Genomic DNA, 13,725 nt, shown 5'->3' with positions numbered 1-13,725 from the left:
TGTTACACTTCTCTAGTAGGTGAGCTTCCCACACATACCTTCGTCTCAAGGCCCCCCCCTTGCTCTCAGGTGATGACGTCACCTCATACTGCATAGAGGCAACAGAATCATAGAATAAATACCCCACCCTCCCATTGCCAACTCTACCACTGGTCATATCATATCCTTCCTTACTTCTAAAAAGGAAAAAGTACTTCTGCTTAAATCAGTGACCAAGCCCTCCATGAAAGCAATCCAGGAAAAGGTAGGAAACAGTTTTTAGGAACAAAGTCCTCGAGTAGGAGAGGAAATAGGATTATTTCATCCTTTTTAATGACATCATTCCAATGGTTACACTAGTTCTAGTAACTTATTTATTTATAATAGCCATTTTAACATTTTTGTCTACTAACTCTATTACCTGGGTTATTTCTACATCTCTTTCTGTTGATTAGCTTTTCCCTTAGTTATTGGTTAGATTTTCCAGCATCTTTGCATACCTGGTGATTTTTTTTAACTGGATGCCAAACACTAAGTTTTATGTTGTAGGATCTTTTACTATTCCTCTAAACATTGTGGGGCTTTACTCTGGGACACAGTTATCCGGAATTAGTTGGCTCCTTTTGAGGCTAGTGTTTAGTCTTTATTAGGCTAAGTCCAGAACAGTTTAGTCTAGAGCTAATTTGGCCCTACCACTAAGGAAATGACCCTCTGAGAACTCTTATCTGATGCCCTCTGCATTAGGAGGTCTTTCCACTCTGGTCACTGAGGACATAACATATTCCCAGCCCTGTGTGAGCTCCCAGAAATGTCCCTCCTACTTCTTTCCAGGTGCTTTCCCCCTCCAGACAGTCTCAGACCAGTTTTCGGCTAGAGACTCCAGGGGACCTCTCTGCAGACCTCGGTGCATCTCTGGTACCTAGCCCTGAAGCCACTGTAGCCTCCCCAAACTGAATTCTCTGCCTCTTCAACTCCAGGAGGCTGGCAGGCTCTATCTGGGGCCTCCCCTACCTGTGCCTGTAGCCTGGAAACTCTCTAGGTAGTGGCCTGGGCAATGGAGGACTCAGCTTTGCTTCCCTACTTTGCGTCTGCCTAAACTATGTAACTAATTTTTTAAAAGAAATGATTTGTTGATGTCCCCGATCCCCCCCAGATATTTTTTCAGTGCCTCTTCCCAGCACAACTATTCCAAGGAGCAGTCTATACTTGCTCTGACCCTTTTATTTATCTTTCAGTATTTCTTCTATTCCACTCAGGCCTTCCTTCCCACCATGCTGTCAAAATAGGCCAATGGCACATATCTAATCAAATCAAACAGTCCCTTCCCCTCACTCATCTTCTCCGTGGATGGACTTAACCAATGTCCTTCCTTCTTGAGACACCTTTACCCTCACTTTCTTCCTAATTCTCTAACAGCTCCTCCTCTTCTTGAGCCTCAATGCACAGCCTTAGAAACACCTGTAACCCAAAGACCTTCAAATCTATCGCAGAGCCCATGACTTCTGAATTGTGCACCTCTAGTGCAGATTGCTCTAATGCTCACATTCCTGCGGACCCCGCTAAACACAAACGAGTAAGAGGCACTTCAAACTGAGTAATAAATCCATCCTTTATAAACCCTCCCTCCTCCAAATTTCCCTACATCAGGAAGCAGGGGCCTAATCACCCATCCACCCAGCTGCTCAAGGTAAAGTTCAGGGATTAATCCTTGATTCTTTCTCTCCATCTAGTACATTCTAATCTGTCAGCCAAGTTCTGTTGGTCCTACCCTCAAACTATACCTCCAGTTTATCCATTTCTCTTCTTCCCTACCACCACCCTATAGTTACAGCCACTCTTGCCCGGTACGACTCATTCTGCACATGGTAGTGAGAATAACCTTGAAAAGACATAAATCGGATCATGTCACTGCCTTGCCTGAAACTCTCTAAAGGCTTGTTACTTCACCTCAAAACTACCCCAGCTCCGTGCAGTAGCCCGCAATACCTCACCAGATACAGGCCCCCGACTGGGTCCTCTGGGTCCTCGTACTGCTCAACCCTCTTCGCTGCCCTCTGGCCACACTGGCCTCTGTCCCTCACCTGGGCTCCCTGCATCTGCAGCCTCTCTGCCTGGCACGTTCTCCATGCAGGCCTTCGCAGGGCTGGCTCCTCCCACCTCAAGTTTCAGAGCCAGCGTTCCTTGACCCTCTGCACAAAGAAATCTCTATCCTCCTCCTGCCACCTGAAACTCTATACTGTCCTGATCCACCGCCACTTTCATTCATTCGCTTTTTGTCTCTTTTCCCATTAGAATTCAGTCATTCAACTAAACAAATACTGAACACTTACTATGTGCCAGGCACTATTTCAGGTGCTGAAAAAACACCAGTGAACAAAGCAAACAAAAAGTCCTGCCCTCATAGAGCCTAGGTGCTAGAATGTGAGCTCCATGAAAAAGGGGCTGTTTGCTGACTGTCGGACCCACAGAGCCCACAGCAGTCCTTAGCTCACTGTAAGTGCACAGTATTTGCTACAAAAGTGAATGAAACTGGATTTATCTATATTTTCTTAGTCTTTGTACAATATGTCTCAAAAGTCTTCCCTTAGCCATTAGGACAAGGATCAAATTCTTGCTTTAGACTTCAAAACAGCCTTATTTATATTTTGTTTCCCCTTCAGACTCTCATTATCTTATAGGTAAAGCACAAATTTGCAACCTTCAATACAATCTCCTGATTCTAATTTCAAACTCTCATAACAGTAAAAGCATTCTGTGACTACTGCAGCCGACTTATATTCTTTAAGTGTTTTAAAAAACACAAGCCTTCTCGACTAAACCGGAACCAATTATCCATGCACCCAGGTTACCTTTACCTCTGTGTAAACTGTGTTTATGTAGAGTGCAAATGAAGCCATCAACTAATTAAAGATGTAATGATTACTCTAAAAACACATAAAATCCATAAGTTAACAGACCTAAATGCACTGGTAACATAATATGCTCACTACTACAGGAAACTATCACGGCCCTACTTCATCTTGCAGTTAAGAAAATCCAGGTGTGTGAGAGCACGCAAGCACGCGTGTGCAGTCAGAAGCTGGATGAGGTCTCAGGTCTAGTAACTCCCAGCTTGATGCTCTTCCCAATTAATAATTACCTAAATTTAAAGACACAACTTTTCACAACTACATCATACAATCCTCTGAGGATAGACAACACATCTAACATATTTATACCAGACAATCCTAAATACAAGGGATTGTACAAATGTAAGTAGTTTTGAACAGCAACAAAAAGCAAGGCCATCGTGAACATTCACTTAGTATTTGGTAATAATGAAATGCATGTGTACAGCATTTTCACGGGTACCGTCTGATTCACTCCCCAGAGCTATACCTCCCTCATAAGGTAGGTCAGGAGAGCGTTGGCACATGAAGAAACTAAAGTTCATCCCGTAAGCTTAACTGACTTGTCAAAGGCCACAAATGCCAAAGTACATTCTTCTCAGAGGATATACAACTGGTACTTGTGATTCTAAGATAAACAAAATAATTCATCCCAATATAGAAAGAAGATTTGAACCTTTAGTAAATCACCCACAGGATATTTCAAACCTCAGTTTACCTTTGCCCTGGATTTACCCTAAGTCTGCGTCATACTTCTTCAGCCAGCACTTGCTATACCGAAGGAAATTCAACCAAAATGATTTGCTTTAATAATGTGTTGCAAAACTCAGCAAACTGTCACCAGGCGTATCTGAAGCTGAACCAACTTCTTAAGGATAACCTCCATGACAACAAATAATCGAAGAAGGGCTTTATCTTTTAAAGAACTGATTATATCCCTACTCATCAAAGAGACAACTCAGATCATGGGTCACAGGAGATTTATTAACAGCACGTTTGTTTTTGATTTTCATCTACCTACAGTGGGGCTGGTGGATGAAATTCAATTCATGTATTTAAAGGTGAAAAGTTAAGTATCCACTCTGTTTAAAATACCGAAATTGCTCAAAATCATTAACTATTATCAGAGGCTTTAGTAAACTTGACCAAGATAATGGGCAGAAGTCAACAGTTAAGCTTCAAGTAATTCACTGAAAGTAGTTCTAGCAAGTTGTTTAAAACATCTGAATCACTTCTTTTCTCGGTGATTTCCCTGTAAATTGATTTATTCTTACAGAGGAGTTATTGTAACATATTAATATGTCACACTTCAAGGGTTCAAAAGCTTACTTTAAAAGTAAAAGACACTATCTAGTTCTGCCTATGTATTTATTTCATACTTTCATACTACTTTTGCACTTGGAGACTCAGAAGTCATTTTACTCCCAAATTACAATATAAAATTCTCATTTCCTTGTGGGTTGTCTTCTTCTAAGAAATAGAATCACAAACCATACCATCATTCCATTATATAAAATGCTACCCTCTACTTTAAAATTACGTTTTAACCAATTGCTGATAACAACTACCCTTAACTTTTCAGAAAAATGGAATCACATAGTCAGAATCCACACCTTCATCTCTTGCCATTATGTATGTACATAGATACACATACATCTTCCATCTGTTTCTCTCCCATTACTACTACTACAGACCACAATATGGTCGAATGCAATATATAGACTAAACTAAAACCTATACCTCCAGTTTATCCAAACATAGTCTTAGATACTATTAGGAATGGCTAGTTTAATATTTAATCCTATCCACAAATTCATGAACCTGTAAGCACAGGTTATTAGTCTTTATTTACAAGATTTAAGCTCTCCTGTATTTAGATGGCACTTTTAATTAAGTCCTGTTGATTAACAGAAAGAAAAGGTAGTTCTGCATAAATTCCATTACAGAGCGCAAGCACCCACAAAATACCATTAGACACATAAGCCCATTAGTTTTCATTATTGTTTTATAAGAAAATGAAGTCTAAGTACAAATGGTACTAATCCAAAATCTTAAATATCAAACAGCACACCGAAACAAGAGCTAATATTAACACTTTAGGCACCAGGCCCTACAGTTTTCAAGAGGCTCCTTTTGTAGGTAAGAGCCCTCAGTCTTCCCGAGTTGCCGATTAATTTTTGCCTTTAATTTTTCTTCTCTGATTAAGTCTATGTAATAACTTCCATACTGATGAAACCAAAATGACTGCTGAAATTTCTAGAACAGCAGATCTTAACCTTGGGTTTTCTGCCTTTATCAATACCTTCAGAAACTCATGACAAACATGAATTTTCTCCCGAGAAAAATATACTGTCACAAAACTGTATATACGTACCATGGGAATTCACTACTTCTAGCGTCACTTCCACATAACCCTCAGAACCCAGCTGATACACTCAAAAATATCTTGGGCAGGACAGAAAGTTGGAACTAGACTTCATTATTGCTTCTCAATTTTCTTTTTTTTTTTTTTTTGTGGTACACGGGTCTCTCACTGCTGTGGCCTCTCCCGTTGCGGAGCACAGGCTCTGGACGCGCAGGCCCAGCGGCCGTGGCTCACGGGCCCAGCCGCTCCGCGGCACGTGGGATCCTCCCGGACCGGGGCACAAACCCGCATCCCCTGCATCGGCAGGCGGACTCTCAACCACTGCGCCACCAGGGAAGCCCCTCAATTATCTTTGACTTAAATTATTTGCTACTTAATGGAAAGCCCCAAATATCCTCAATTCCTTTCTAATTCAAACCAGTTGTAAAAATTAAGCTTTGCTTCTAGTACAGGTGCGACTTCACGTATTTCTTTTCACTTCCAATGCGGTGGACAGAATGGAGGAATCTAGATTAAGGACTAAGAAATCTTGGTTTACAAAATTTTAAAGGAAAAAAAGGATTCTTAGTTTCTGTCAGAAAAATCGGAATTTTAAACTTATCACTTAAAGTGATTTAAGCTTGTTTTTATAAAACAAACTAGATTTTTATCGTTTTGAAAATGTAGTGCTTAACTACTTTTCCTCTTAACACAGATATGTACGTATTTCCACTTTAACCCCTAATTGAAAACAAAAAACACCTACCTGTCTACTTTATAAACTTGGTTTTCATAACGTTGTATACTGGCCACTAATGAAGGATACAGTTTGAACAGAGGAAAGACAGGGGTATGGGACTATACATCTGATTAGAACCCTATTAAAACCAGGTGTTGGACTGCGATGGCTGGGCCCTACACCCAACAGTCCCAAAGGTGGCTGCGTAGGGCAGTAACAAGGCGGTATCATCATTAAAGGCGGTATCATCATTAACGTTTTAATTACCGTCACACTTCCTTCTCTTCTCCTTGGCTGGAGAAGAGGTTAAGCCTCCACCCCTTACAGTATATGGAGTCACACACTCTGGCATCCCAATGAAAAAAGTTAAAACTACTAGAGGAACCAAGCAGCTCCACTTTGTTGAGTATCACTTTAAAACCAACTTTTTCAGAATGTCTTTGCTGAAGTGAGAAGTAACCATAAAGGAAAACGTAAAGCTCCAATTGTAACGAAAACATTCGATTGTACTGATATCTTGGAAAAACTACCCTTTCATTTAAAGGTGAAGCCATGGCACTAAGTAGTATTTCAACATTTCTAACCTTAAAGTTAAGATTATAATCTTAAAATTAAAATGTTAAAAAATTATAATGGTGCAACCTCTGCACCCCCCATGTGTTTAAATTAAGGGACTTATTTCATATTTAGAGCTGACAGCCTATTGATTTCCCATGATCTGAAAATTACTTGTTATTCATTAAATCAAAGCCTTCATCAACTGTTACTTTTTGATATAGCAAGTTACAACGTATCACATTATACCAATTGAGACACTGAATCTCTAACATCTATGTGGCAGTCAAGTCCTTCAGTTTATTACAATCTGGAGTTATTTCTCAATCCTCACCAAAAAAGGACTAACAACTAAGTTCTAAAGTTGAGTATAATTCATGTTTGGAGGGGAGGAGGGGACTTCTACTTAAAGTTGTTTCTTAAAAATTAAGAGGCATGCCTAATTAAGGCAGTGCGTTCAGCTTATATTAAAATTAAATGGGAATACTTTAATAAGTGTTATCCTCCCTATGTTTAGACCTAGCATTTCTGCCACGTTTACCACAGAAACAAAATATGGTAACAGTTAGCAGGTACAGTTCACATGACAATTTTCCAGATATATTTGATCATAAAATGCCTTCTTAGTGAGGTGACATATATACAATACTGTCCTCATCTAATTCTGCCCTATCTTTCATGATCAACATAGGATTACACATTTTCTAAACTAGACACTCAATTCAGGTTCTAGATCGCTCCTGACCCTGACATGTCAATCGGAGGCATGAGTTCGCCTTTATAAGAAGCACATCATTCTTCAGCAAATTATCAAAAAGTTTCTTCTCCTCAGGCTAACCCGGAATTCAATTACCTTTAATTGTGCTTGGCATACATTTCAGCGCTAACATGCTACTTTCAATCCTGTGATCTAGAGCCTCCCCCCACCCCCACCCCCGGCCAGCACGAGCCGCAGGACTGGAGAGCAGCTGTTTGCCTGGGACTGTTTACATTCTTCTGTTCAGTTCAGTGTCTATTCCTGAAGTCTATGTTTCACTGGTCATAGTTTTGGTTGGACGTGAAGTGAAACAAATTCTACACGGACGATGGGAAAAGTCAGTCTTAAGGGGGAAAAAAAAAACAATCCCTCAAAAACAGGGACTCCACATGTTAAAAAACAATGAACTACAAAATGTCAAAATCATTTCAGTGAACAGAAATGATCCGTAAAAACCTAATAAGCCTTGATACTTCAGTTGAGCTCAGCTCTGATTTCAGGTTGGGGCCCTTGGGACAGTCCAATGTGCTCCGAGGAGCAAGACTTCACTGAATTTCAAAGTGTACTGCAGGGTTATCTGTTCTTATCAAAGCTCTCCCCTTCCTCGGCTGCAAAACAGGAACTACCAATTAATTTCCAGGGCAGTGGTAACGACGACACCCCCACTTGAAAGTATTACCTGCAAAAATTGGAAACAAAAATAAAACCAAAAGACGAGATTCTGCAGTCACAAGTACTTTAATTTTTAAAAACAAATCACTTATTTAAAAATAAACAAGCGGCACCATTCTACTCTGCCGCTGATACAAGTAAAACACGTTGAGAGGTGGTGTCTCACAGGCAACGTGCTAAAGGTCAGGACCGCGCTGGACAATCTCAACTACTCCATACGCTAAGAAGACGCTACTCTCGGAAGGAACACGCGACGGTCACCACTATTTGACTTTGAAAGGTCAAACAACCCAAAGAGTTTAAACAGCTTTATTTTTCGAAATCGACATTACAGAGCAGGATTTCTGCATTTTGAAAATTCTTACAGCACCAAACAGAGGTATGACAGAACGATTTTCCACCACAAAACTGTAGCACCAATCCAGCGACTCCTCGACTTCCTGGAACTGTCAACACACTGCCCCCTGTTTAAGTGACTGTACCTGAAAACCAAGGTATGCAATTCCTTAGGGTGAGAAGCCATCAAGTGACCCTGCCAAGGACCTGGGGGAACGAGGAGAAGAGCCTATTATCCGTGGGTCTGAGCCCAACTTCCACGACCAGGGAGAGCTGCCGCTGCGGTACGGCGTCCGGGAGCCGTCGACACTTACATGGCGAAGCCCACCCAACCGAAACACCTCCAGGTTAAGATTTCTAGGAAGGGGTTCACTTAACCTGAGCTCGGTGGCGGGTAAGAAAGCCCTCTTCCAACAGGTAGATCTGTTAACACCTGCTTACATGGGGTCCTTTCTCCCCTAGCTCGAGAAACCCAGCCATCGGGCGGACTCAGGTTTTATTAGGGAAGCAACTAATAACGTTACAGGCTCCAGAAGAGCCACGTAGTACCCCCAAAAAACCCGCAACATATTCTCAAGGATCAAAGGAAAAGTCAGGAGGAGGAGGCCGACCAGGTAGGACTGGAGAGGGATGGAGGCACAAGTCCCACAAAGAGGACGCAGCACCTAAGTCGGCTCCGGGCGGCTCGGGAGCCGCGACCTTCCGCGGCAGGGCTCCCGCCGCCCCCGCCCGGCCCCTTGGCGGCTCCACGTGGGCCGCGCCGGCCCCGCCAGCCTCCCCGGCCGCCGGGAGAGCACGGCCCCCAAGCGCCCGGAACCTGCGCTGCCGGCGCCGGCGGAGCGCGAAGGCCGAGCCGGCCCCAGAGCGCCACCCAGCGGCCCGCGGAGAGGCCTGCAGGCGGGGCCTCCGCGGCCCGGCCGCCGCACCCCCCGCCGCCCGCCCGCCCGCTCGCTCCCTCTCCGGATGCACAAGGCCCAGCCCAAGCGCTCCGACCACAAAACGGCTGCCGGCAGCCTCGTCACGTGACCCCTTTGTGCCTTGCGGGCGCCTGAACTCCGCGGGGGCCGGGTCCGAGGGGCCGGGGTCAGCGGGTGGCCCAACAGGAGGCCCCGCCGGGCCGCCGCGGCCGGGGGGAGAGGCCGGGGGCGGCGAGGGAAAGGGCCCGCCGGCGACGGGAGTCGGCGGCGGAGAGAAGATGGCGGCCATTTTGTGTGGGTCTGCGCTCCGCCGCCGCCGCCGCAGGCAGCGGAGGGAGCGGGGCCCGGCGGTGGGTCGGACAGGGGAGTTAACACGTACCGACTCCTCTTCCTTTTCCATTCCGGTGGGCATCTGCGGCACGGCCCGGTTTATCGAGGCGTATTCGTGCAGGTCGGGCAGATCCTCACAGCGGAAAACCGGCAGCGGCTTCGAGGCGTCTAGCGCCCGCGCCCGAAACGACAGTTTACTCATCTCAGGCGCAGCAGATACCTCTCCGCTCTGGGGAAACGGCCCCGGCCAGCGGGATCATGGAGAACCGGGGGTTCGGTCCCCACTCGCCCGCCGCTGCCGGGGACTGGAGGGGCGGAGCGCGGAGCCCGCCGTCCGGGCACTCAGAGCCGCCGGGAGGTGGGAGGCCGAACCGCTCCGCTCCTCTCTCGCTCGCTCTCCTCAATACGCCATGGCCAACATGGCGGACATTAAAACTCCACTGTGCTCGCTTCAGGTCTTATGACGAAAATGCAGACGGCGTTCGGGGCAGGATGCTACTTTGCCGGAACTTTTACCAGCCATTATCTTTACGTCTAACGAAACTCTGGATTGTATTAGATGGGCTCCGCGTGGATCCTGTGTCAGTTCCCATCATTGCGCTCCGTGTAAACAGGAGGCGTCCTACGTTGCTCCAAAGTAGGGCTTTGGTGGGGGTTTTTTTTTTTCATCCTGCATTTTATCGACCCGCACTCTTTGATTGTCATCGAAGCAAAGGGAATAATTATTATTGGACACCGTAACCTTCAGGGAAAATTTTTTTAAAGCAAGACACTTCAAAATTTGAGAGCCGGATGATTTTTCTACACTGGAAGAAAATGCTGCTTCAACATAGCCATGGGTTGACACTTATCATTTGTCCTCTGAAAAACTTTATACAATTGAATTATATGAAGACCTATAGTGCTCCTGTCAAACCAAAAAAAGAAAACTTAAAAAAGAGGAAAAGATGTATTGTTAGAAGAGATTTAGATAGATGTGATGGCTACCATGTGGCTTATATTACACACGAAAATGAGTATCTAGAGAACTCTTTGCAGTAGAATATTTTAAAAATCCGGAAGACTGTTGCGGTGGGTTTAATAGGTTTGACAGCAAATTTTCAAATACTTGCCAAGATACAAAAATGTCCTGTATCTCCACTTTTCTCCCCGGGGGATACCTAGTAAAAATGATCACTATTCTTAAATACTGAATTGGATGGGAACTGTTATTGGCTTAAGGCACAGAAACAAAGTGCTATCTTTCAGGCTGGCTTCGCTACCACCCTCTGGGGTGGGGAGAAAACGGATTGCAGGTCGCCAAAATTATCCTCAAACTCTAATACTGACAGCTCACCTCCCATGCAGCAGATGGACATTCATCTACATGTCCTATACTAAGACGATGCATTTATTCATTCAGTGAGCAAACGTTTTTTGAGACTTCACGGCCCTCCAAGTATGCTGCTAATTACTCAGCACCCACAGGACTCCCGGAGGAGATTACATGGTGGGAGCAGGACCGGTGGATGGCAACTGCCACACCTGGGGTAAGTGTGAGGGCGAGAGCTCAGGCTATTTGGAACCAGGCAGAAGTGGCACCCAATCCGTGGGGAGTGAGTGGCTCTAATGAAAGAATTCAGGAAAGGCTTTTTGGAGGAGATGATACCGGGGTAAAAACTGTGTAGGGTAAGTATGGGCCAAGGTTACAAAAATGAAGAGGAGAAAGGTATCTTGGGCCAGGGGAGCAGCACGTGGGAAAACCCAGAGCCCTGAGTGGGTGTGTCACATTCTGGGATCCTCACCGCACCGTGGACCATGACACTTAATTAGCCAGGTTGAACAGTTCCGAAAATACTGGCTGGATATTAGTACAGTAGTCCTCGCCAGCCTACTCTATTAGATTTCTGAAAATCCTAGTAGTAGAATTCGGTTGATTGAGGAACCTAAGAACTAAAATAGAGTCTTATGTCATGAGTGAACCACCAAGAAAGTGAATATATATATATATATATATATATAACTTTCATTAAAATAAGAGCCTATTGATAACATTCTCCATATCCTACACAAGTAATATTGGCCACTATACGACTAAGTTCCTGTTCTCTAGAAATTCTAGACTCACCCTCCATGGCAGGTTCAGAGACATGCTTTCCAATTCAGCTTGCCTTTTGCAGGTGGTCTGCCTGCCGAGAGACACTTTCTTCCTGCCACCGGTCCCCATCCAGCTCAATGCCCTGGATTTCTGACCTGTAGGTCTTAGTTGGTTCCCAAAGACCCACAGGCTGGAGTCCCAAGCCTCTTACATTCAGTTCACTTCCCTCCCTCCTATGGGGCAGGAGTGCAGCAATAAAGGCTCTGGTTTAATTTTCCTCAGCATCCTTTATCCAACCCAAAGGTCCCATGCAAAAATGGCTAATCCTGCACTGCCTTTCACTTTTTCTACTCCCAACTCAAACTTCCCTTTTTTTCTAAGTACCCACAACAAGAATGAGATGACATTCGCCATGTTGCAAAAGATACATACTAATGTAAAGCTGTATGTACTACCCTTTCCCCAAAGGGAGGCTTTGGGTTGGGAAGGGACTTGCAGTATTTAAAATCGTTTTGATTCACGCCACAAATCTTTATTGAATAAGTAGGCAACACACAGTACCATCATGGCGGGGATACAAATAAGATCCTGCTAAGGGGTCACCCCGTTAACAAAATGACCGTGACCAGGCAGGATGGTGGCCTGCAGTGCTCTGGGAGTTCAGAAAGAAGGCAGTCAGTTCCAGGTGGGTTGATCAGACATTATGGGGAAGATAGCGTGTGATTCGGTTCTGAAGGATGGCTAATATTCCAACTGGTAACGGGAGTGAAATGGTAGAGGAAAAGGTCTTCATGGGAGAGGGCAACTCTATGGACAGAAAGCAGGGCGGAGGCTACTGCCAGGTGAGTGTGGAGATGAGAAGGTGGACTTGGCCAGGGTTCAGTAGGAGATGATAACAACACGGGTATAAGATAAAACTGGCAAGAAGCTGGGTGAAGGGAGAAGGATTAGAAAGGAAAGAGACATACGTTTTAACGGTAATGATAATTGCTCATAAGATCGTCGCCTTGCAAAGTAATTCGCTGCGGCTGATCTCACATACAAAACGTCTGCTTAAACAACAACGAGGATATGTCAAACGCTAGAGCGCTGACGCTGCACTTTGCTATAGATGATAAACCTGAAATGCAGCTCTAGGTATTACTTTATGCCCAGTACGTGCCCAAGTCCCATTAAATGCTCTTTGAAATTGTTTCTAGGATTTGCCTCCTTATTTCCTTTCCCACTGTCTTCACCATCACCTCAGCTTTCATCACGTCCCACCTAGAAACAACCTCCAAGTCCAAGTCTCCTTGATTTCGCTCCTTCCTTCAATAAGCCTCGATGAAACTCCTACTTTATAGGCAACGGGGCTAATGCTCTCCTAACGGGGGCTGCTGGGAACCAACGGTGGCTTGTTGAGGCTGTGGATCCCTGGGGATACGAAGATACAGAACAGACTGCCCTTCAGGCATTCATGGTGCAGTGCAGGCCCCCAAATCAGTGAACCTGAAGCCCCACTTCCATCTGTATCCTCCCTTCCCCAGCTCACTGATTCATCTTGCTCATTAGATAGAGCCAGTTTTTTTTTTTTGGCATGGTTGTCGAGGCCTTATAATTTTGCCTCACTCTCTCCAACATCATTTCTCCTTACTGCTTAAGACAGAAAAGCTCTTCGCTCTGGATTTTACATCTCATCACCAGCTTTAGAAATTGGCCAAGTCTTTCCTGTCTCCAGGTTTTTGCTTTATTCCTTTCTGTCTATTCTCCCTGCCCAGCTTCAGACCATCTACTTCTAGCTACTGAAATGCTACTTCACAGGCATGTTTTGAAGATCAAATGAAACAATCCATGTCAAGCATTCATACGGTCTCCCGTACACAGTAAACATTCAATAGATGTAAGCTACTGCTGTTATCCTTCAAAATGCAACTCAGTGATCTTCCTTCATGAAATTTTGACGGCGTCACTTCTCTGGGTTCTAATTTCCTAATCTGAAGAATGAGTAAGTAGTTAGGTGAATTCAAACTAATTTTTAAGCCATCGCCAATCTTTCTCATCTCTGAACTCCTATTAGAGTGTTCAATCAGCAAGAACGGTAGCTACTACTTATCGAACATTTACTATGTGCCAGGCAGCGCAGAAGTACTTT

General features: G+C 44.5%; 1 protein-coding gene across 2 annotated transcripts in view; it reads right to left on the bottom strand.

Moving 5' to 3' along the window:
• EPC1 (enhancer of polycomb 1) overlaps nucleotides 1–13,725 on the bottom strand; it is a 93,691-nt gene that overhangs the window by 57,537 nt on the left and 22,429 nt on the right. The window contains exon 1 of one of the 2 annotated variants that reach the window (XM_024750040.1): nucleotides 9,567–9,972. The exons of the other annotated variant lie outside the window; for it this stretch is intronic. Within the exon in view, the coding sequence (XP_024605808.1) occupies nucleotides 9,567–9,719 (153 nt within the window). The 5' untranslated portion in view covers nucleotides 9,720–9,972. Of the gene's footprint in view, nucleotides 1–9,566; nucleotides 9,973–13,725 lie in introns of those variants that run through there. 2 annotated transcript variants of the gene reach the window in all.

The sequence above is a fragment of the Neophocaena asiaeorientalis genome, unplaced genomic scaffold (genome assembly GCF_003031525.2).
Source record: "Neophocaena asiaeorientalis asiaeorientalis breed wild unplaced genomic scaffold, Neophocaena_asiaeorientalis_V1.1 scaffold4, whole genome shotgun sequence".
Lineage (NCBI taxonomy): Eukaryota > Metazoa > Chordata > Mammalia > Artiodactyla > Phocoenidae > Neophocaena > Neophocaena asiaeorientalis.
This window is presented reverse-complemented; position numbering and strand designations above follow the sequence as displayed.